Here is a 25,382-nt window from a genome sequence, read left to right as displayed (position 1 = left end):
CACTTGTCTGGTCCCAAAATACATTGTATATGTATGGGAGGTAAACTCCCATTGAACATTTCTAATTTACCTCATTATTTGACATTTCGTTATATGAAATAAAAACAGTGCATAGCACAAATATCTTCAGGACTGCTCTTGAATAAATGACAACTTTCTGGGACCCAGACAGAGCTTTGTTTCTCTCAGTCAATGCAGTGGAGGGTCCTTCATGAAAAAACTTAGATTGGAATGGTTTCTAAAACAAGAGGTGGTACAGACTGCTACCTGTTTCCTAAAACCAGGTTTATATGTAACAATTTAATGTAGAGTATGTGGGGGGGAAAAAGTGACACCTGTGTGTGTATGTATGTCATTAGGGGGGGTCTAATGTTATGCATGTAGCTACTTTCAGTACAACTGGTAATACAAAGGTGAAGACCTTGTTATGGCAGTACAGTCTGAGGGAAGGAGGACTACCAGAGACTACTGAGGAGGACAGGCTGTCTTTCATCTCTCACTTTGCAATAAACCTCAGAGCTCTACTGTCTCACACAGGCATAATTCTAGAGCTGAAAATAGCATTCATTTTAAACTTTTACAGTTCGTTCAGTCTTCTCATAATTCTGACTTTTAATAATGGTTTCCTTTTGGGTTTGGAGGTTTTTGTTTTATGTAAGAAGAGTGAAGGATAAAACATGTAGATGCTAAAGATTTATTTTTCTCATGCTGAAAACCACACACAGAAATTTTGTTAGCTATAATATCATTGATTCAAAAAGAGAACTCGGTAAGACAGATGTGTATGCTGGAGCTGAGCTTCCTCACCCCAACATGGCTAAAAGATAAATTGTCAATATTTCATTTGATCAAAGGCTTCATTTGCAAAATAACACTTGGTTTTTAAAAATGCTGCTGACTGTAATTGGAATCCTCATATAGACAAAAAATCTACTGTGTGGGAAAACATCTTAAATTTTCATTTTCTTTCAGAGTTGTCTACTTTATGACAGGGTGAAGGACAGTGGCACAGCACTATGTGCCACTACTGCCTTTACAAAAAAGGGCTTCTGCTTGGTCCTGTTCAGAAATATCACTTTATTTTAAAGGGTAGCCTGCATCACATGGTTGAGACCTGTCCAATCCCATACATTTGAGCTGTTCATTTTAAAACAAGTCCATTTTATGATTGTCAGCACACTAAAATAAGTTGTTCGCTTCTGACAATAGTTCTTACAAACAGCAGGATGTTTTGGGCTTATTTACACCAATGTCAGAGAAAGTTTACCTTTTGTATGTGTGTATGTGGAAAAGGATGAAGAATTCTCTTCTAGCCTGTGTTAGGTAATTTTGAAATTAAATATATAATTGGTGGAACCAAGTGAGAACCATAAGGAACCATATGAGATGTAGCCTGTTACTACACAGACCAACCTAAACAAATACAGAAGATGTGCCCCTTGATATCTCATTTTATTCTGTATATCCCACTTTCCTATCTTTTTTTGATGAGTAGTAATTAACCAAAGCAATTAAGATGTTCAGTCACGAAGACGCAGATGTTTCATTTGTGGAGCAGAGCCTTTTTAATGCTGTCTCGGTCATAGATATTTACTGTATTTTAATGCCTTGTGATCTAAATCAGGGAGCAGGAAGCTGTTACACTAAACTCATATGCAGTATTTTCCTCTGGGAAAGAGTGACTTTTCTAATCCCCACTCTGCTAGAGGCTGATTTAGTTCATTGATTCACAACACACTGAGTAATGCTGACGGCTGAGTCTCTAGATGAGAGTGGAAAACTTTTTTTTAGAACCATGAATTACTGCTGATTTCACATTTAATGCATGATGCAGATTCATCCTGAATTATTTTTTGAGTGTGATGATCCTGCTCCAAACAATATACACAGCAGTATAGTGTGTGCAGCTGTCACATGAGTATGGTCAATGAAATCAAATTCTGCTTTCAGTTTTCAGCTGATGGCAAAAATCCTGACAATGTGTCAGTGGGATTGGCCCTGCACTTGTCTTAATTAAATAAGAATGAAGAGAAGTACAAGACAGGAGGATGAAATTTTGGAAAGTGATACTGTTTGCCTTAAAGTGCAGGACTGCAGACTGATGGCTCAAGGAGAAGAGGGTTAGTTTTCTTGTCATTTGGTACAGATCACCTCAATATATTTTAAAAAAAAAAGCTTAAATGCATGAATGGCAGTGGTAGTATGCTGGTAGAGATATAAAGAACACCAGTTCCCACATTGTTTTTGGTTAAGTAACTAGCTCTGTTAATTTAGATCAACTTCTTCAAGCTCATTCACTTCTGATCATAGCAGTCATATGTTATTTTATTATAAGGACTTCAGTACGTTCTTTTAAAAGCATGAATATCCCATCAAGTTTTCATGCATGTGCAAACTCCCACTTTGTCTAAACACATGGATCTATTTAACAATGAGAATTGCCTTACAATAGCAAGAGACTGTAAGAAATATTCCATTTATTCTTAGCATATGTGTGTCTTTGTCCACAATAATCTGTCTGTTACCAAAGAAATATGCCCAAAAGTTCACATGGCTTCTAGAGATACATTTTGGCCCAGCAGGTGTGTGTCGCCCTACCTGTTACCAGCACTGCAGGGTGGCCCAAATTATCCTCCACAGAAGTACTAATGGGAAAGCTCTGACCAGTACCATGTGTATAATGGTCCTAATGCAAGAACTTGTTTTTCATAAGATGGAGTTTAAACTGATCCAAGGTTTACCCCTCCTGCTACCACTGATTCAAATGTCACCTCTATCTCCTGAGCACCACTCAGACCTGTGTGAAACCAGACCATGTGCAAGGACACCTCTGGCACACATTCCTGCATTCCCCCATTCCCACAGAGCTCTTTTCAGAGTAGTTTCTGGAGCCTTTCCAAATGACTTTGAGCCAACCTCTGTTCCTTAGGTCTGACCAGTTGACCTCTGCCAACTTCTGCTGTGTGGACTCAAGCATATCTGATTTTGTTTTTCTCACTCGTCTTTTTCAAATCCGGATTGTTGTAAATTATTTTCCCCAACCTCCAGTATTAAAAATGTTACACCTATTCACCCCTCTTCACACTTCTGGATGCATCCTCAAGTGCGTGTGCAGAACTGCTTACACACAGGAGAGCAGAATCTGGCCCAGGGAAAATGTAATCCTGCTGATGGTGTTCATCTGCCTGAGGTCACTTAGAAATCACATGCTGTCCAAAACTTCCATGTAGTAATTTCTACCCTTGACTTCAAAGTCTGTTATGAAAAGCTGCATAAAAAAATTTAAATGCAATATAAAGCCTTGGAACTCATAAACCATCCTGGAGTGACTCAAGCTTGGCAACCATGACCTGACCAGACCAAAACATTTGTTCAGGAGAGTTATTCCTCTGTGGCTGCTTTACCAGTATTTGCTTCCTGATAAAAACATCCTCTGAAAGAAAGTTAGAGCTGCCAAGGGTCATCCCACAGGAGACAAAACAGGTGAAGTGTGGACTGCCCAGCTCATTTCATGGCTTTATCATGTGCAATACACATCTGCTATGATGGAGCTGCTCTGAAATGCACACCTGGTCCTTCTGAGACAAAGACGAGCAGCACCAAGGATATCTGCTGCTTGTTTCTGTATGAAAAATTTCTGCCTATCACAGTTTCTTAGAAACTGTCAGAGTTTTGGGAAAGAAAGATCTAAAGTGATTAAGGTTGAAGAAAAATTCACTGTGATCTTTAAGGAAATGAAACAAGATTGCTTGTTACAGCAAAAGCTGTTTGAGCTAAAAAACCCTGTTTCCTGTGTATGCAAAATTATGTTTTAACAGGTTATTAGAACTTCAGCCCTTGAGGATGAGAATGTCTAGAATCTAATTAAATCTGAAATCGTACATATATATGTGTATGTGTGGTTTTGTATATGTTCAATTATGTTGTCTTCATAAAACCTCAGAGAATGGTAATTTTTCAGAAAGAGCAAACGAATGCTTAATTCTAGATTTTAACAGCCAGTTCATAATGCTTCAAGATTTCCTCAAAAAAACCCAAACCCACACAACAGTTTATTGCACTAACAGGAAAATGTTTCTTTGGGATATGGAGTATATTATTTTCCCCACCTAATCTCGGAGTTAGTTATGATGGCAGGAATGTTTTTGCACTGAGATGAGAGGTTATAAAATTTATTGAGTGCAGAGTGGTTGCACTGGTAAACAAGATTAGCTAGCAGCCCCCAGGAAGAGGCTGGTGTTCATGTGAAGCATTCATGAGCCTTCGGCATTCTCAGAAGACAGTATTTGGGCACAGTACTTCCTCTGAGTATTTTGTGAACCTTAAATTTGTATTTTAAAGCTCTTTGGAAGAAAACCCATAGCAGGGCTGGTGCACTGAGAAACAACCACAAAGGTGGAAAGTCTCTGTGGAGGGCACCAAAAGAGGACACTGAAGCAATCCAAGCTCAGGGCTTGTGGTGTTCCCCATTACCTCCTCATCCCTCTCCTGATGACTTTTATTCAGAGATCTGTATAATACAGGGAGTGAAACACTAACTGTGTAACTGACTTTCTACCAGAAAGATAAAAATGAGAGTGGGTGTTAGTCTGTGGGTGGTAATAAGCTTACTTCTGGATGCCCCCAAGTATTAGAAAACTGTGTCAGCTGGCCAGATGAGCTTACCACAGTCATTCAACTTTGCCTCACAAGTTATTCTCACTTTTCTTCCTAAGGAAGGGATCTAGGCTTAGAGATCAAGTGTTCTTGAAGGAGGACAAATGTGTGTCAATACAAATATGCAGTCAAGTAAAGGAAAGTACTGTAGATAGATTTTCTTTCCCTAGGTATAGCAACAAATGTCTATTTTAAATATTATTCTTAAAAGTAAAAAAATTAGAGTACAGGCTATTTCTATGTAATACAAGAATTGCAAGAAGTACAAATATAAAATATACATCTATTTCACTAACATACTTCTTAACATTGCTGCCTAGGGAAGAGGATAAGCCATGGAAAATGTTCTGTAAGTAGCACCAATGGTGCAGCAATATTTTTCCTGCTGTTCCCTAGCCGTTTTAAAGATACTAATGGTCCCTTTTTTTCATGGTAGAGTATTAGTACAGAGGCAAAAAGTAAAGAATTCAGGTTAAGCATCAGATTGGCACACTGGCCTTGCCTTTTTAAAGTCTACAGATCTCTGTAGCCCCATTTTGGTTTTGTGTGAGTGGAGGCTGTGGCACAAGCTGAAGGGCTGAGTCAACACAGATTAAACTCAAAATTTTGGTCTCAGGGTGCTGACTGGCCTCAGGACTCATTACAGAAGGTCCAAAGTACTCCAGCTTCTCAGAAAACAGAAAAACTTGTTTAAGAAGGAGTTTGGAGCCTTGGAAGTCCCAGAAATGAGGCTGCTGACAGACTGAATAGTGCTGATCTGCTGTGGGGAGAGATACAGTCAACCATAAAGGCTGCAAGTTTGTGTACTCTGGTGTAATTGAATAATTGGTTTTCCTAACATGTCTGTTTATCACTTTAACACAGAACAAAACTCATAGCAATATTTTCCAATAAAAATATGGGTTTGGGCATTTCCTTCAAGTGTTTATCTCCAAGGACTCTCAGTTTTAGAAGAAAATAGGCTCATACTTCAGGGGATATGTAAATGATGTGTATAAAGGTGCAGTAAATGGACGGGTCCAAACAAAATAGGTCTTTCTTGTCCATCTTTCTCCCCCAACCCCCCTCCTCCCAATTTTGTCAACAAAATTTCCATTCAGTTACAACAATAAGGTTCAGGCCCCCAAAGCACAATAGCACTCATAAAAACATGTAATCATTTTAACTATTCTTAACTATTTTAACAGATTCTCTGCAGTAACAGTCTGCTAGAATCAACAGACTACTGGCTGCAGAATCAGAGGACACCATGCCAAATTGGCTTTCTAGAAGACAAGTCGGAAAGCAACTGTGCATCAGTAAGTACTCATTGCCATCTCCTCTGGAGAAAAGTTCCTTCAGAGTTACTTGGGTAGGGTGTGGGGCTGACAGCAGTACGTTAAATTTTAAAAAGTCTGTAATTTTCAGCTTTCCTTTAAAAGCAAACATATAAACTAAAAATACAGATTTCTGTACAGAGCACATCAATGGGGACTACTGCAAAGGTTTCCGCACTTTCGGCTTTCAGACTTTGGTGGCTCTCTGTACTTTTTTTATGTTCATAATCTGCAACTCTCAAGACAGAAAAATAAGCCGAAGAGAAAATCATTCTGAACCATAATTTGTTAAGTGGCAGGTGAAGAGCAGATGTTTAAAAGGCTGCTCAATGTTCCTGAAGGCAGAGAGACACAATTAAGGAGAAAAAGCTCTTTCCATGTTAGATGAAGGGAAGCTGCTGAAGAACTTAAAACAGAATTATTTTGCACTTGAAATTAAATTTCAATCTCATTATTGTGGGTTATAATGCGATTAAGATCAGTTTTTGTTTAACAATGTGCTTGAAGAAATAGGAATTATGTTGTTTTATAAACTATCTTCATAAAACTGGATGGAAATACATGTCTGTGTTTTTAATAGTTTTTTACTTGATGGAGGACTCAGAAGAGCAGATTTTTCCTCAGAATCCTATTTGAATGCTATTCCCTGGTCTTGGAGAGCAAAGAAGGGCTCTAGAAAAGATCAGCTCTATCTCACATAAGCGCTGTCTGTGCTGCACACAACCTAAAGACCAGCTGAGGGCTCTCAAGGAGTCTGCTGGGATTCCCTCAAGGATGTGGACATTCAGCCCCAGCTGCTGAATCCAGACTGCTGCTGCCAGGAAACTGAATCTCCATCCCATGGAGGCTTCACATCCTGCCTGGAGCAATGCAGAGTGCCTGAGAGCAGCAGGAGTGACATTTAGGAATATGGTCAGAGGGTATTTGGCTTAATTCAGTCGTACTGAGCACTGGTCCATCAGTTTGCAGAAGACAGAGTGAGCAAAATACTCAACCTAATGCCAGTGTGCAAGTGAGTAACCTTACAAGGTGAGAACCTGAACACATTCTTAACCAGAGCAGCTTCATCAGGCAATCTGTGGGATCCTTGTTTTTTCAGCTAGGAAGGGATTACTTTTAATGCAAAACATATTGACTACGGTCACTTGATTTTCCTATTTAGTATTTAATATCCTAAAAATAAGAGTTATTCCCTCAGAGGAAATTATTATCTCAAATAATAATAAAATAATTAATGATGGCCTACCTTTTGACCTGTTGAGCTTTGAATTTTTTCTCAATTTTCCATAGAATCTTAGAGGAAATTGTATTTATCTCTGATAGGTTGGATATACCAAGCAAAAATAAGTTGTTACAGGAAGATTATGCCATTGTTACCCTCCTTATTTCAGGCAACATTTTCTGATTTTGGCATGCTGTCTGCTTTAAAAGGTTAAACTGCCTCAAAGAGCTTTTTCCTCTACACCAGTATTATAAGGGGTTCTTTTATCTTTGGAAGACATTTGTCTAATTGCTAAACATTTCATTAAACTTACTTCAATTAACAGTGGTACTGTTTAGCAGCAGTTTACCACTGAGATTAGGATACATAATTTCCTGCTAATATAATCAGGTAGAATTTTGAAAGTAGTTTAATTATGCATATCTTGTTTTGTTTATTTCTACTGGATGAGAACTTAATCAAAATCCACCTAATAGAATAAAATACATGGATTTGTGAGACATAATCACACATAAGCTCCACATGGTGATTTATAAATGCAGTTAAAATTTCTGTATTGTGACATTTTTCTTACCGTGTGGAGTGACCTCATAAAATAGAAGTAGTTTCACATAAAAATATATTTTTGCTTAGTCCACTAGTTATAGTTTTCTTCTAGCACAGGGCTCTGCTAAATCACAGTCTCTTCATCTTGCACACAGAAATGTCAATTATGACTTAATCCTAGCAGTTGCTAAAATTTAACACTTTTCTTTGCAGTGCTTCTACAGCATCTCCATGTTTAAGGTGGTATTGTCACACAGCTAAAGATGTATCTTAATTTTCTTCGAGGAATTCTTCATGAACATAGTCATGAAACTGTTATTTAGGAAAACAATCAGGATACAAAACTGAATAAAGAAAAAAAGGCAGTATAGTCCTGCAAGATATTTAGCATTCATTTGGTTCAAGATCCTTATAAGAAAATTTTCAATAAATTCTCTGGCTTTCATCCTCCAGGCCAGCAAAAAGCCATTAGAAATTATATTTGCACTGAAAAAAAAATTCTCTCAAAATGGACCCAGACTTCAATGATCTCCCCACAAAATCATCACACCCCATCACTCTTTGCATGACCATCCTGTGCCAGCAGGGAGGCTGGGAGAAAGAAATCCCCATTCCACACAGCCTAGCAAGGAATTGTCCTTGATAGCCACTGATGTAGGAAGGTAGAACCTCTCCTTCCCAAGCAGTATGCCTTTGTGTGAGGATTTCCAGACTGGTAGAAATCCTGCAAACTTCTTGTCAAATGTCTTGGAGAAGCAGAAACTTTACATCCTTAAATGGCAGTGATAGATAGGTAAGGAAGGTGGAAAATACCAGCACAAAAAAGTGCTGGTTTTAAAACAAACCACTAAGAAACAGTGCTCATTTTTTACTTAGCATAACAAGATAAGCCTTCTTAAAGAAGGGCTCATTTTGAATTGTTTTGTATCTCCTTAAAGCTGAGAAAAAAAACTGGATTTGCAGGCAGATGGTTGAGAGAACAGTTTCAATAAAGTGTTAAAGGTTTTGAAACGTTCTTGAAATAGTCCACCAGCTTTTCCACTTGCAAGTGCTTCTACTGGGTAGCTACAGAAATGCTCACTCCAGAATGCTCCTTACAGGGAGGTAAGTGATGCAGGCTGTGTGCACAGACAGAGGCAGTGTCTGTGTATGGGAAGTGCTCTGATGATGATGGTGATGAAAGCACAAAGGAGAGTGGAGCACAACATGGCTGGGGCAGTGTGACAGTGGAGACAGCAGCCACTGGGTGAGCTTATGCCATTTGGAAATACCTTAATCCATCTGCAGCACAGAAGGAGAAGGAATTACAGGTGAGGGTTGTAATCTGGTTATTTTAGTGTAGGAGAACATACCCAGCCTAGGAGACAAACTTGGGCTTTTCAAAGAAGGGAAGCAATACTTCACCTTAGTGAAGTGACAAGTGAGAGAGAAACCAGACTTCAGCAAAACAAACAGGTGATGTGATGATGGATCCCATGGTCTGTGGTGTCTCTGTTAACTGAGATAGTGAAGAATGTCACTTTGCTATCACAGCAGCTGGATTTTCACAACTGACTGCTTGCCTTGCAACTGCATGGCTTTGCTGTCCTAACAGGTATTTCAGCATTATTATTTTCATTGCAGTTTAGCCATCAAGCTTTCAAACAACTTCAGGAGGAGGTTAAGGGTGCCATTATGCACTAATTTGAGCCGGTCAAATCAGGGCTTCTGTGGTCTCACCTCCTCCTCCAGCTCCTGCTTCATCTCATTTACTGCCCTGGCATTTGTACAAATGTGTAGTAAATCATTTCAGAGAGAAAAGTAACTGTGAAATTAAGAAATTAGTTTTTCTAGCCAAGTCTTCCTTGAATCATCTCACCATATTGTAAGATAAATGCCAGTGCTCACTCAAGGGATGGAACAAAAACATCCAGGAAACAGTTCCCACAAATTAATTCAAACTGAATGATAACATATGCAGAAAGGGAAAATCTTTGGCAAGGTGTATTTTGATGATACAAAGGACAGCAGCTTTCACTTGAATTAAAATAGATTATGAGTAATTTTCATTCTTTTCTTCACCCAACTCTTTTTAAAGATATGGCACTACATATATTTTGATGTTTAGGTACAAATACACAGACTTCTTTTTTTTTTTTGCATCAATCCTTGATACTAGATTACTTCCAGGTACCTTGCTAACAATAGAGCAGACACTGTGTCAGGGACATTTTCTATCCCTTAGTCAGGGCCCCTGTATCCAATATATTCTTCAGAGTGTCCAAAGAATAAGAGCATGCCCTCACTGAAGAGTGACAGTGTGGTCTTACAGGAGCTCAGAAATAAGGATTATTCCCAGGGCCAGTAGTCAACAAGGATTTTTACACAGGCAAATGTAGAAGTGCAATCTTGAATCCCAAAGGAGGAGATTTTTGTTTGGTGGCTGGTTTTAAAACAAAGCCATGTTCCTGAACAGTGACCACGCACAGCTGGAACAGGTGTTGTGTTTTACTGTGTTTGAATTAAGTTTTACAGTTGCTAGCAAACATAGCAAAGTCCTGTTTTCCTGCCTAAAGCCACCAGACCTATGTACCAAGACCTTTTTCCTCCCTCAGGAGATTGCTTGCACACCTCAGCACTATGTCATAGACGGGGAATTACAAGGGTGTTTATTTTACCTTTCACTCCATAATTATTCAACCATCTTCAGGAACAGCATTGTCTCTTTCAGAAATCAAAATCCATCCGTTGCTTTCCAGACCTAAACCATAATTACTGGAGATATTTTTAGGTTTAAGTCTCATCTTCCTATTCATCTTGACGATACCTTAATTACATCCTGACACGGTGCAGGAATCAACAGCGGCAGGCTAAATTGTGGCACTGAGCTGTAGTCCTTTCTCAGGCGTGTGTGGGTGTTCATGCTGCTCTGGTAAGGAATTGTACCTTCCAGAGAGCCCCTCTCTGGCTTGCATAGGGAAATAAATAAAACCCCTCCTCTTCACCAGTTGCTCTCTGCCTTATGGAGCCCAGTGCAGGCAGACTGAGCACTTGCTTTAGAGACCACTGAAAGGATTACTTGCATATTCTGTAAAATATGTTTCTGCTCTTGTACATACTTGGCTCTGAAAAATATATCTTTACATATGAGCTAATGTTAAGAAAGGATTAAAATATGCCCTTAAAGGGTTGCACTTCCACATGTATATCATACAGCAGTCAAAAGCTGCCTCATGAATTTCAGAATGTGGAAGATTGACAATACATTTTCTTCTCTTTCCTGTCACTTCAGACTTGGGACTGTCTTTAATCTTCTATCTAGATCTGCCATCTTCTTTCGTGTCCCTCCATGGCAGTCTCACACTGCAGGGGTTTTCTATCTGTGCTTAAGAGAAGCTTGACCTTACTCTGACAAAGCTATAAATAAGCACTGGGAGGATCAAGCATGGCATTGCAGCTGTATCCTCTCCAGCATTCCACTCTGGCATATTCTCAGTGCCTCCATGACCTGCTTTATCAAGAAATGAGGTTCTTGTGCTCCCTCCAGAGTGGACATCTGTGACTGTGCTGCTGTTACAACCACATGCTCCCTGTAACATGAATTGCAGGCTGAGGTTCACAGAAATTTGTTAAACATTAAGTATACAGGGCACTGGAGAGAGTGGATGGTGCCTGTGACATAAATATTTATTGGAATATTTTCTCTAAGTTGTAAGTGGCAATTAATTACATCAAACCCAAAGGAATAAACTTTAATGGGAAGAAAATATTCACAGCTGGTTTTGAAGCAATGGATTATGAAGAGATAACTTGGAAAGATTCATTAATGCAGCCCAGCCATTAAAATAGGGATAGTCTCTAAAATACCAAGAACCATAAATCCACCAAGTAATTTGAGATAAGCACCTCCTGAAGAATAATTTGGACTAAATTTCAAACACATTATTACTAAAAATGCTGGAAGGAGAGCAGTATAACACATCCTTATGACAACATATAAGGTGTACCTAAAAGAGAATTGTGGCTGGGGGCTGGGGAGATAAGGGAATATCATGTCAGGACCTTATTTTGGTGAGTTTGAGTGACTCACAGGAGATGCACTCAGTTGTCTGCTTTTGGAAACACTCCATTAGGGCGTGCAAGAAGAGTGTTTGGAAACCTCATCTCACGTTAGATAGCAATTGTGTAGCTCACAGAAGATATTTTTATGTGGAAACTGAAAGGAGTAATGTGGCTTTTGTGGCCATCCCAATGAAAATGTAGACTAAGAATGGGAAAAATACTTCCTCTACTCACAGCTAGAGATGGAAATTGCCTCTCTAATCACACAAAAGACCACACAACAGAAGGAAAGCTCAGATCTCATTTCAAGTTGATGTTTCCTCAACCTGCCTTGCATCCTGCTGTAATTTTGGGCAGAGAAACTGTCAGTAGAGTGCCATGTTCCTACTTCGACACAAATGGATTTTTTCATGGCAGCCTGTTCTGACTTTGGTGAGAGTATGCAGGTACCACTGTGTACCACTGTGTACCACTGAGGGATGCCTGTCATGAAGCCTTTTGAGTTATTTGTAGTACAGAAGATGGGCCTGAGCTGCTTCATACTGTGTGCAGGGCTGGAGGTAATTTTCTTCACAGTGGCTGGTGTGGGGCTATGTTCTGGATTCCTGCTGAGCACAGGGTTGATAACAGAGAGATGCTTTTGCTATTGTTTTGCTATTCCTGAGCAGGGCTTGCACAGAATCAAATCCTTTTGCCCTGTACTGCCCCCACCAGTGAGTTCACTGGGGTGCACAGTAGGCTGGGACAGCAGACTCCAGCTGGCCCGAGGGATGCTCCATAGATGTGACATCATGCTCAGCACAGAAAGCAGGGGGCACAAGGAGAAAGAAGGGACAGAAATTCTCCCACCAGTATAATACTGCTGCTTCACATTTTCATTCATGCAAATCCTTTTGCAAGCAGCTACAGGGCATATCTAGTACTTCCAAACTAATATTTTAATTTCTACATTTCACAGCTGGTTCCTCTGCCAGAATCATTTTGGCAAGCATGGAAATTAATGCAAGACAAGCATTGCATCCAAATGCTAATGGATGATTAGCTCTGTCTTCTAGAAACTTTTTTTTTAATTCTGAGTCACTATCAGGCTATTTCAAACACCTCATATAAGATATATTCCAGCTCAAGATCCTCTTTAACCATTTTAATATAAAAAGTCAGGTTTTACTGTGCATGGAGGAGAGAGCTGCATTTCTCCTTCCCAGTCTCCTATCTACTAAAAATGTGCACTCTGCATTAGTAGTGATAACTGCTAATGACCCCAAAAAGAAGTGATGAGAGCCAATGGTAGTGAAAATAAGTCACCAGAATTTGTTCAGTGGAGGAAAGGAAATTGTAATCTAAAAACAAATACCTGCAACAGAAAAGCAACAACTGGTAATTTTCAGCTTCCTTATTTCTTATAATATTTCAGATCTTCACAAAAATATGTCAGTCCTTAAAGCACTATATGCTATATACACTGTATATAATTCTTCAGTTGATATTTATGTGTATGCTCAGGAAAAGGAGACATTTTCAGAAGTTACCTGATTGCATTCTTACATCCCAAGACAACACACCAATTCAATAGCAAGGCATGAAACAAAATCCTGCCTGCTACCCAAAACTACTTTGAGGTGGAGTAATAGAAGGTAAAATAATAGTAATGATTAAATAACAAAAAAAGTCGGAGAACACTCGGAAGGAACACGCTGAATAATATTACCTGAAACCCACACATTTCAGCTAGGAGTTTGTTAATGGTTGAGATCTCTCTTTCCCAGAAATTATAGGAAAGTGTCTTTTCCATTACATGCTTTATAATGGCAGTGTCACAAGCCTCACTGCTCTGCATGAAGGCATTTTTAAGCCTACTATAAAACCAGAAGGAAGATGAATGAAGATGTCACATTGGGCATTATGAAACCATATGCAAAAGAAAGCCATGTGCACACGCCTGCTTCAGATAATCCTCATTTCCTCTTCATTAGTGTCTGTGTGTGACTGCACAGCTATATTTTTAAATAGCTGAGAAATCTGTGAGTGGGCCTGAGTGGGTGCAGGAGCCCTGTGCCCCCAGGCAGGGTCTGATTGCTCTGCTCCAGCTGAGGCTGCTGCTGGCTGTGGCAGCAGAGCTCCTCCTGGGTGAAATGAGCAGTTGTTTATCACAGTCATAAACACAGAAGCCCCGTGACAGTGTGACAGCTTGAAGAACATAGCAAGGTGGAAGTTCTCCTGCACAGCTTTGTGTTCTTAGCATGGAACCTTAGCTTCCACTGTAGGCTGCACCCAGCTGCAGCTGAGTCTTTTGCCACAGGTGTCCCCATGTCCAAAGAGCTTCTGACAGGACCTTGTCACAAAGGGTGTGTCCATGTGCCCTGTGAACTGAAAGATGCACTGCAGCTGTCATACAACATCTGTAAGTTTGAGAACAGAAATCACCACCCATTTCAGAGTCAATGAAATCACCAAAAACACCACTCCTCATAGTTCTGCAGGAACCTAGCTCAGGCTGACATTTCCAGCTCCATTTTCCAAAAAGATCCAACCCAATCCTCAAGTAGATACCAAGATTTCTCATCTCTTTGGTCTTCTGCAAAGACTGAGAATTACAAAAGCCTAGCCTTTAACCATCACTGTAGGAGTTCTGCAGATTTATGATGATCATGAAGAAGGCAGATGTTTTCCTGGTAGAAGCTTGTATAGAGAAAGAAGTTCAGACCAGAATACTTTTCTGATTCCCAGCTTCACTATTTCAGATACAAGAAATGGAAAGCTAGAAGATTCTTGTTTTATTCCACGGTTTGTTCTAAATCCCTCAGATGTGTTATTCAGGTATTTTTTTCTCCAACTGTGTATGTAACTAAGTATGTGGAACAAACAACTAATTTTTTTAAATTGCAAAGCTTAAAAACGGTAATGATAAAGCTAATAATCTGACTGACTCATGGACTGATCTTTATTTCTGTCAGCTGCTATGTAATTTAGTAGAGAAACATCTCTGATTACAGCAGCTCTGTGGTCTGGCTCTGGGAATGCAGAGCTTGTGAGAATGGGTGAGTGTGCAGCAGTACAGGCACTTCTGCCCGAGACACAGGGATTAGGGATGGATTCAATAATTCTGATGTCTTGGCCACCTTCTCCAGATTGCAGCAAACGTTTGAGATATTTCATGTTCTTTTTAACTGACAGTATGCAAATGTGGATAGTCATATTTTGGAAAGTAGTTTTTTCTAGGTATATGGGAAGAATTGATATCAAATTCACCAAAATTAATATCCCCAGTTCAAGTCACTTTATTTCCTATAAGAGTTTAAAGAATTTCACCATTTGCTTCTTGAACAGTGTATTTGAGTAAGCTAAGTCCTTCCAAATCCACACATGCACCCTGCATCCTTTTTTGTTTTTTGGTTCCCTCAAAATGTTTGAAGAACTCTGTGAGAGGAAATTATTTATCTTTACTATTTCATACTGGATTCAGAAATTCAGTAAAACAGACCTCAACTGGGGGAAGACCTAAATCTGTCCAAAAATAAGTGTGATTAGGCAAAACATTCTCTCAAAGCAGCTGTGGGTTTGTGTGAATAAAAGTAATTTGACAAACTAGTTGAATTAGATTTAAATTAGTTTGATTAATTTTTTTTAAAGAATCGAGAGAGCACCTGGGATTACATCCTCAGTAAAGATGCACGATTGGAGTTTCTGGTTGCCTGTTTACCAACAGAAATAATTTCAGGCTCAAGTAAAAGTCACTTTTAGCTTACTGGATATCTGTCTGATTTGACAATAGGCCAGAGGTTCCAGAGCCAGAGCTCCTACAGGTTTCATGAATACAGATGAAACTGAGAAATTGTAAGGGTGTGAACTCAAACCTTCCTTATACAACAGAGAAACCAGACAGAGCTACACTTTATTAAAGTCTACTGAGAGTGGCAGTGCTTACACATCAACATGTGAAAAGTTCACCTTGAGATGGTAATACACAGATAAGCAGACTTTTCTAATCTCAGCACTCACACAGCCAGTCAGACAGCCAGCTGCTTTCCAGACTGATTCATAAGCACAAGAACCTGTACCATTCCTTCTTTTTCAAGTAATCCTGCTGCCTCAGAGCTCTACCTATTTATAAGCTCTCCAACAGCTGGGGCAGAGCTTCCCTGTAATTTGTAGAGCTTGCATGAGCAGACAGATGCTGTGCACATCCACTGCAGCAGAAACAGGGATCAGCCCCTAAAGGTTTGGTTAAAAATGACAGAAACCATCACAGTCACCAAACTGTACCCATGACAAAGCTGTAACTTCTGTTGCTTGTAACAATGGTCAGCAGTAGCTGGGTATTTTGCATGCTGAATGCAAATTCTGTGAATGGAAGGGTGAAACAATCCTTTGCAAGGGGAGAAAACACGATGGTCTTGGTTTAAAAAATTAATTTTATGAGCCAGGAAGCAAGAAGGAGAGCTGGGGCCAGAATGGGCCTGGTGAAGAAAAGGAAGAGCTGGGGAAATTATTCAGGTCAGTTAGATTTTGCTGTCCTAACTTCTTACGGTGTATAATGGTGCATATTTACCATACAGCTGAGCTCAACCAAAACCCATCATCAGACCTGTGTGCTTCCTCCCTTACCTCTAACCCACCCTCTGAAAAACAGAGAGATCTTCCAGAATGATCTGCTTTTAGTAAAGGATTTTTTAATCAGAGGAGAAAAGGGGTCTGTTTTTCATCTAGAGACAACAGTTTCTGATCTACTGGATACAGTCCTGCAATCCCTTCACAGAAAGCTTTGAGCAGAGATTTACCAGGAAGAGTTTCATAAGGTGTGACCACCATGGAGCTGCTGGTTTTCCCTGCTGCCCTGCAGAGTGCCACCTCCCCATTCCTTCTTCCCCCAATATAGTCCAGAGCAAAAGGCACCTAAGCCTGGGAGATTGCAAAATACAGCAGACCTGCCCCAGTGTGTGAGAAACAGAACAAAAGTGGGATCCATGGTCTGAGCTATTATGCATACTAGCATTTTACTTAAAAAGATGGGGGGGGAACATAATGCATATTATAATGAGGTGATAAGTCTAATTAGAGTAATAGAGGCAAATAAGGAAGAACCAGCTCAGTTTAAAATCTCAAAACCAAATACAGTGTTCCAGATACTGGTGATTTAGCTGCTGATCTGAGACCTGTATCTAGCTGTATAATGCACAACTGACTCTTTCTATCTGCTGATAGCTCCACTTAGACCTTGATAATTCCTGCTCATCCTGACACTCCAGAGAGCTGGAGCAGGCAGAACCTGGGTCTGATCAGTCTCTCACAGGCACTGCTATGGAGTGTTTTCACTTGACATCTTTGTTTAGCAAAATCATTTGCATTTTTTAATTAGGCTTAGCCACATTGACTTCCTCATCTTTCTCAAGTACTGAAAAATCCTGTAGAGCACCACAAAACATTTTGCTGTGCGCAGATAAGCAGAATGGATTTAAGTGCTTATAACACTTTAATCTCGTTTTGTGCTTCTGCATGTCACACAAATGTCTTTGAGAAAAATAATTGATTTTTATAGTAGTTTAGAGCAATGTTGTACCAAATAAAAGTATCTAGGTGTGTTAAAGACATTAAGCAAATACTCAGCTGTTCCAGAAATCCAAGCATTCATTTAGTAATGCACCATCAATGTTCTCTTTTCTATAAATCAAACATAATCATAATTTCCTGCTTCAGTTGGTTATAGGATTAAAGAATTCATCAGTTTGGCTTTGTAGACTGCAAACAGTTGTATTTCTTGGCTTACCAAAACCAGCCTGGGCAGAGACTGCCAAGACAATCAGAATCTGGGGCTGCAAGGAGTCTGTCTTTCACCTTGGTTGCATTGTTAAATGGCTTTTTTAAAAAAATCATTGAATAGTTTATATTCTTTGGTGCATTTGGGACACTGTTCTTAGCCAGTCATGGTTTCAGTCATTTTAAACAAAACCTTTTGGGACTGACCTCTGTTTCTGCTGAGTTATTTAGCAGAGTCCTATAATTAACCACAACAGTTAAAGCTTTATTGCATCATTGCATTTTGGCAATTTAAAGTTTCTATGAAATCTTTTCCCTGGGAGTGTCTAAAATTCAGAAGTCCTGTTTTCAGTAACAGGCCCACCCTGCTGAGCAGGAGGGCAGAGGAGGAGGAAAAGGATAAGGTGCAGGACCAGCTTCTGAGCAACCCACAAACTGGTTTCAAGTTACTACTTATTATTTTGCTCATGAACAAATTCTCCTTTAAAATAACACTTCCTGCAGTGGTCTGATGGAATCATAATTTTTCCATACCAACCATTTTCAAATACAGGAAATGGAAAAAGTCAAGATTAACTCGAACAAAGCTAAATGATGGTATCAATTATGGTTTATTGGTTTATATTTATCTTTTTTTTTTTATTTGGACTGGCCTTGAAATCAGATCTGTTAACTGTCACAGTTATATTATCTAGTCCTCTGAGATTCTATTTAACATTTAAATGGAAACAGAAAGAAAATAAATAAGCATAATAAGACCTATCAAAAAAAATATTAAGAAGATTAATGCAGGCATCTAAGGTTGTACTGAAATGTAAATTAACTCTTTAGTCTTGCACAAGCAGTAATATTTTCTATTCATTCTGCAGTAAAAATTCCTTTTGATGCCAGTCTATAAATAAAAGTGGTGACAGAAAAGAAATTTACTTTGTAATGGTAATGAGAGACAAGCAAAGGGTAGAAATATTAGGCTGGCTATTGCTCCTGGCCTTGATGGGTGCAAAGTGATTTCTGTGAAGGAAGTTTTACACCCAGCATGTGCATATACATTGGGGCAGTCAGAGAGTGGTTGATAACAAGATTTCCATCAAATGCAGGGAATTTGTCCAAGAGCCCAAATGTCTGAAGATGCAATCTAGGAGACTTCTACTCTCCAAAGCCTGAGTCACAGGGAAAACCTGACTGCAGCTTTTCAGCACATGAATCAGAGCTGTATTGTAGAATTTATACTGAGAGTTGGAGCCATAGAGGCCTCAAGTATCAGTTATGGAAGTTTTTTTTAGTAAATAATTGTGGTGAAGCCATGTTATTGCAGCAATCAGAGTTGATGAAAAATTCAATCACCCTCTTCACAAACTGTACCTTCACAGTCCTACATTTAAAAAGGGATAAAGTGTTCTGAATAATAGTGTATAAGAAACAACACACAACCTGATAATAAATAAAGCCACAAGCTTCCAAAAACGTTTGCAATCAGCCTCCTTTCACACAATTCGTACCAGACCTAGATGATAAAAAAATTCCTAGGATCTTCAAAACTATTGGTTTGTTTCTTATTAGCTAATGGATGATCTTATGTGACATTTTAGATCATTTATTTAGAAATCATCATTTCACAGCTATTTGTTAAGAAATTGCAATTTTCAAGAATGGATAGGTCAGTAATTAGGGGACCTTACAGACAGTACACACATATATACTATTAAATATATCTATATATCTGCACACATATATCTGTATATCACAAGAAGTCCAAGGGTTTTTATTTAGCCATCACATCAGCATAAATAAGACAAGTGAAAATAAATTCAAAGTTCTATTTGGGAGCTTTGCAGATCAGCATTTTCCTAGCCATCAAAACAAATGCTCCTGTCACACAAACTGTCTGTGTGGATCCAATCTGCTGGAAAAGGCATTTTATGCCATCCTAATATAAGTCAAAAATATGTGAGTGATTTGGGTCATTTTCAAAGAGACAAAGCTCACAGCAAATTTCTGGACAGAATCTGGCACGTTGCCACTCCTTTGATATTTTCTGTGGGTTACAGTTTACTTTGGCTCACAAGTACAGGCTAAAACAATATTTTTTCCTCAGGCTTTCGCTGACTTCAGCTCCTGAGGGAGCCCATCATGCAGCTGTAGGTTCTCTGAAATAGTCACCATTCCAGTGAGCAATGCTTCTATTCTGTTATTGTGCTGTGGGGAAATTACAGTGATCTAACCTTTCCAGAGCCAGGAGACTCAGACTTGGGTCTAATAGAAGTTTAGAGCAACTGTATTGTTTTTCTACTTTGCAGAGATTAAATTAGGATGAGAATAGGCTCAGAATTCCAAATCTGCCATCCAATCACAGAGTTACTGCTAAGAGCAGAAATTATTGTGGTCGTAGATTCCATTAAATCCTTGAAACAGCTGTCACAGCAATCACAGTTGATGTAAAATTCAATCACCAAATTTAAAAAGGGATAAAGTGTTCTGAATAATAGTGTATAAGAAACACACACACCCTGAGAATAAACAATACCTGCCCAAAATAGGGAGGGGAAACAACATGGAAGTAAAATGCCAAGTCTTTAGTATTTCGAAGGAAAATGCTAAATAATAATCAGAATGTTGCTGCACTGGTGTAAGATGCATGTCACTCACAAGCAATGAGGCAAGATGCAAAGAAGTGCAGCAAGGTGCATGTTAATTTAAAAGTGACATTGGGAGAGCTGCATGCCTGGTCACCCAGACCAGGACAGCGAGGACACAGCTGCCTTCTGCTCCTGCCACTGCCCTCTGGTCAGCAACAGATGGGAACATTTAAAGGGAGCAAAATCACTGCTGAGGGCATGGGGGGAGCTCTGGGAGGGGAGCAGTCTGATGCTGCCTTTCCTGCTCTGGAGCTGCAGTTCTCTGTGAGCAGTGAGCACTGTATTCCTACCAGCACTTCAGCTGTTTTTTTCCATAAAACTGCCTTCAGTCCTGGGCTCAGCAGTTGCTCACCTTCTCATATCCCACAGTTTTATCCTGCACATCCTCAGGTTTAGGCATTTACACTTTTTAAACTTGGCACCCAGGAACTGCCTGCCCAGAACTGCTTTCTCCTGAGATCTCTCCTAGGGCTAATTACCTTTTTCACTTCTGTTTGTAGAAAATTAAACATGACTTTTATGGGCAGGTAAAAGAGCAGTCCCAAACAAGTTGTTCCCTCTAAGTGTCTCACGGGGTGTCTGAATTGGCACCTGGCATGAGTTGACTCAGTGATGTGTCAGGAAGAGGATGGGAAAGCAGAACAGCACACTGGGAGATAGAGACTCTATAAGCTCATTTTCTAGACAGCATTTACATCCTGTCATACCAACCAGGACAGCACAGAACATGGGGAGCTCTACACAGTTCTGCTGCAGATCAAACATCTGCACAGACATTTGGGCTCTGCTGAGGGGTGTGGCACCAAACCCAGCCTGCTGTGACACCCAGGGCAAAGCTGAGGACCACATGGATGGCTGCAGGGGTGGAATGACGGGGATGGAGCAGTTTGTGTCACCTGCATATGGTCCTGCTACCACTTTGATAGCCTATATAGTAACTGTGTTGTACTAATCCAGCTACTGATGGATTCAAAACTAAGAAACTGTGTTTAGGAGTGTCCTCTAGGTCACAAAGTCGTGGGCTCACATGTTAGAAAATGGCAGATACACAGTACTCTTGATTCTACATAGTTTTTCCCCTTTTTGCAGGCTTCCTGTTCACTGACTCAGGCAGCAATACTGCATTGCATAAATGTGGGCATATGAGGTAAAATTCAGGTTGCACAAGCCATCTTTATATAGTTCTCATTTTTGAATCTTGTCTCTTCAGTTTAACTTCCTTTCTTTTAAAATAGATATTGAAATTTTTGGGAGGGTGGTATAATGTGGATGTATTTGATTTTATGGGGAAAAAAGCTCACCTCCTGCAGCACTTGAAGCAAGTGCTGACCATAGTCCTTCACAGCACAGAACACAGGACTGTGGCTCTCACTTTGCTTACCAGGTTACTATATCCTGAGGCCATTTGTCAGTGAGGAAAATAAACTGTGTTTACTTTGCATACTTAAATACTTTATACAAAAGAATTTCTTAATATATAGTTCTTTTAAGAAGTGAAGTGTCCACGTAATTTCTACACCAACTCAAGAGCAGATTTCAGGACTTCACTGATCTGTAGAATTTACCCCATGCACCTCTTATCAGTCATAGAAATTATCATGCAAAATACAGAAGAAAAAGCAAAACCGAAGTTTCTCTCTTTGCTTTTTATATGATCCTGGAAAGCAAAGAATTCTTCAAGAGCTCAGCAAGTCAGTGATGATAACCTGCCTGGAACTATGTCAGGAGAAATGCTTGCATGGTTTGATGAGAGGAAGTTTGGGGGTCAGACCCAAATCTGTGCTGTTGACATACAAGAATCTGCATAGTGCAAGAGTTGCTATTCACAGTGTGCCTGTGCATTAAATGGTTTAGGAACATGTAGAATCCTGCTTTTCAGTGCAGTGGTACATGTTCACCAAAAGAACAGCTCTTTTCTCTCGAGGAAATGGGATTTCCGGGATTTCTAAACCTGGAAAAACTACTGAACCAAAAGTAGATACTGGCTCCTACCCGGGAAGTTGTGGGTGACTATCTCACTGTGTAAAGTTTGGGTGGTGGCTTGTTTCCTTTTTGTATTATGCAACACCATTTAAATTTTGTTGGTTTCTCCCTCTAAAATAAGTATTTCCTATGACAGAAAAAAGAGGTGATATCTTGACGTTTCTGTGTGTTTTCCAGACAGTAGATCAGTGTAAGTGGAAAGCAGACACATTTTGGAACTGAAAAGATGTTTGTGGGAAGTCAAGGAGGAGAAGAGTAAAGAAGTGGCTGGGAAAGGACTGACATTTAAAGATCCCATGATGAGGAGAAGGTTGGGTTACAGCTAGACTAAGCTGCATCTGACACACAGGAAAAAAGTCAGAATTAAATTGAGGTTAGCAAATCCTGACCTGACCTTGGCTCTTTCTTCATAATTTATGCAGTATTTCCATCCTAAAGATTATTAGTTGTTCTCTAGTATTGTTTTGCCTTGTTTTGATGGAGATGTCCCTGATAATTACTAGAAGCTAATCAAGCAATGCAAGCTAATGAGAGTTTAAAACTTATATTGTGCAAGCAGAAAACAGGGAGAGATTTTTCATAATAGATCATTTTCTCTTTGAGCACCACTGGTGAAGTATCTCCAACAAAAATATCCAACAAAAATATCTAACAAAAATATCCTAGAAGGAAGCAGTAGTCCAGAGCAGGCCTGTTTGGAACTGTAGAGGGATTTATGGTTACAGTACCTCCCCATCTAGTCTTGCCTCCTGCTCACAGCAAAGGCAATAAGTAAATGAGTTTGTCAGTACATTTCACCACTGTGAAACTGTTTTTTTGTTTAAAAACTGCCTATAATTAAAACTGCAAAATCCACAGAACAAGAAATGCTAAAAGACTGCATTGGCAGTGTGATAAATCAATGACAATGGAATTTGACAAGTGTATTTGGAAACTGGATTCAGTGCTGCCACAGGTTTTATAGTGCAAGTTCATTAGGTTCTGAAAATCAAATAAAAAATATTTAAATTAAAGAAAGATAATGTGAGTTAAAATACTAGCTATTGCTGCTCATACTGAGGTTTCTTCTGTTGAGGTATTAGTGAGTTATGTGCCAGGCACACCTGAGCCTGGGGTGATGGTTGGTTTGGCTGCTTGGAGAGGGCCTGGCTTTAGGATGGCAGTCAGTGTCACTGGCAGTGCCAGTGCACATCACAGCAGTCAGGAGCCATCGTCCCATGGAGGCAGCAAACCAAGGTTTAGCAGAGAATCAGCTGTTTGGCTGGAACATCCCTGAAGACACAACTGCTCCTGTGCAGCTTTTTCACAACACTCCTCTGTAACAACCTGGCTTTCAACATGGGGTGACCAGGCTGGAGAGGACTTGAAACTGGCCCCACACCTGCCCACACTCCTACCCTGGTGCCAAATTAATGGCTCCCTAAGCAAACACACCTCCATGCACCTGCAGACTCATATCTCATTGTGCAAGTTCACGTGCAAATCAAGAGTGTAATTTTCTAATGCTTTTTGGTAACTACCTGTTGTTGATATGTGAAATGCTTTCACATGAAAACCCAGTAGAAAGTAAGGGAGGTGTTTGTCTAATCAACTATAATATGTTTAGGACATTACATAACCACCATGCTATGTTGCTAGAGGGTATTTTTACTATTTTGAAGCTTAGAAATTTTTATAACTATTTCTTAAAAGTTCATCAGGTGACAGTGCCATATCCTGATTGTTGTCAATATCAGGCACAGAAATATTTTTGCTAAAATTGTAGAAGGGCTGGAAAATATGTTTGTAACATCATGTAAAGATGACATTAAACTAATTAAAAGGGCAAAAAGCTTTCTTCTTCACTGGGTGTTTTTCTGGTTTATAATGGGAGCACTGGCTGGATCTTTCCATCTGCTGTGCTGGCTGTTACTGCAGATGGTCATAATCTGTACATATGGCATGTGCATATATAAACTGAAATCAGGGTTGTCCTGGTGTAAAAGCAGGCACACAACAGGAGCTTGGGTGCCTAACACAACAGTGTTGGTGAAGGGGATAATTTAGAGCATTTTCATTTTCTATGGGATATTTACATGGAGTAAGGGAAGTATTTCCTCTCTGCTAAAAAATCATCAAAATATCACTCAGCTCTTTTATGTTAAATTTTGGATCTGCAATTTATTTGGAATCAGGTATTGGCTTCAGCTGCACCTTCAATTTGTGTTGGGTTTTGGGTTAAATGAGGACACCAAATTCTCATAAACTTCACAGTCAGCCTAGTTCTGGAGTCCCTGCTTCAAACTCAGAGCTGGAGCAGGGATTTTCTCATTAGAAAATGGCCTTCCAGTAAGCATATGCTAAAATAAAAGTCTTCAGAAATTAAAGGGTCTTCAGATCTGAAGTTTCTGTTTAAATCAATCTCACTACCATTAAATAGTTGCTGAAACTCAATGAAAGAAGTGGCAAAAAGTCTTGTCATCAGAAGTGGAACTTTCTGGTGAATCAGGTGCTCACCAGGCAGTGAAGCTGTTCTGCACCTGTGGTGCCCAGTTAGCAGTGCTGAAAACTTCCTGTTGAATATTGGCTCATGGACCAAGTTTCAAAAATTACTTTCATAAAGTTTTAAACTTCCCGTAGACACTCTGGAAAGATGGTAAAAATACTCTAATATTTATGTGGTGTGCAGAGAAACTCTAAAAGCAACTCACAATTGCACTACAGAACATTTAGCAGCAAGTGCCTGAGAAGTCGTCATTGGAAGAGACATGAAGAATTTATCAGATATGTAATCAAACGTATTTTTAACATTACCTTTACATATATCCTCTGTATAGGTATGTTTCTTTGCAACATTTGCTCTTTCATCAGACAAGCCAATTGTCAGCACAGATTAAGTCATGACTCTTACTCCATTTTTTTCCTCCTTCCTTAACATCTACTCTGCTATTCTCTTTACTCCCTTTCTAGCTTTCCTCTACTAGGAAAAGGCTTCACAGATTCAGCTACAAGGTTAGAAAATGAAAGTATAGTGACTTTAAAAAGGTTGCTGCCACTCTAATACAACTTTATGAAGTGGTTTTTTTCTTTTTCTCTCTTGTTACAGGTTTGTTTTGTGAATTTAGATGCCAACAGAGATGATTGCAGTGATGAGCGAGTGAAACAGGTAATAACTTAGGTCCTAAAACATACCCAATGTATCTATTCAGGCCCACCAGTAAAAATACAGATTAAAATTTTGTGAACAAA

The 25,382-nt window shown here is 39.5% G+C and overlaps 1 protein-coding gene across 7 annotated transcripts in view; it reads left to right on the top strand.

Annotated features, from left to right (window-relative positions):
* LOC117000577 (SPHK1 interactor, AKAP domain containing) overlaps nt 1-25,382 on the top strand; it is a 63,452-nt gene that overhangs the window by 17,608 nt on the left and 20,462 nt on the right. For all 7 annotated transcript variants that reach the window (XM_033068286.2, XM_033068281.2, XM_033068280.2 and 4 more), the window contains exons 3-4: nt 5,844-5,954; nt 25,240-25,299. In XM_033068286.2, the coding sequence (XP_032924177.1) occupies nt 5,844-5,954; nt 25,240-25,299 (171 nt within the window). The remainder of the gene's footprint in view (nt 1-5,843; nt 5,955-25,239; nt 25,300-25,382) is intronic.

This window comes from Catharus ustulatus, chromosome 10 (assembly GCF_009819885.2).
Source record: "Catharus ustulatus isolate bCatUst1 chromosome 10, bCatUst1.pri.v2, whole genome shotgun sequence".
Lineage (NCBI taxonomy): Eukaryota > Metazoa > Chordata > Aves > Passeriformes > Turdidae > Catharus > Catharus ustulatus.
This window is presented reverse-complemented; position numbering and strand designations above follow the sequence as displayed.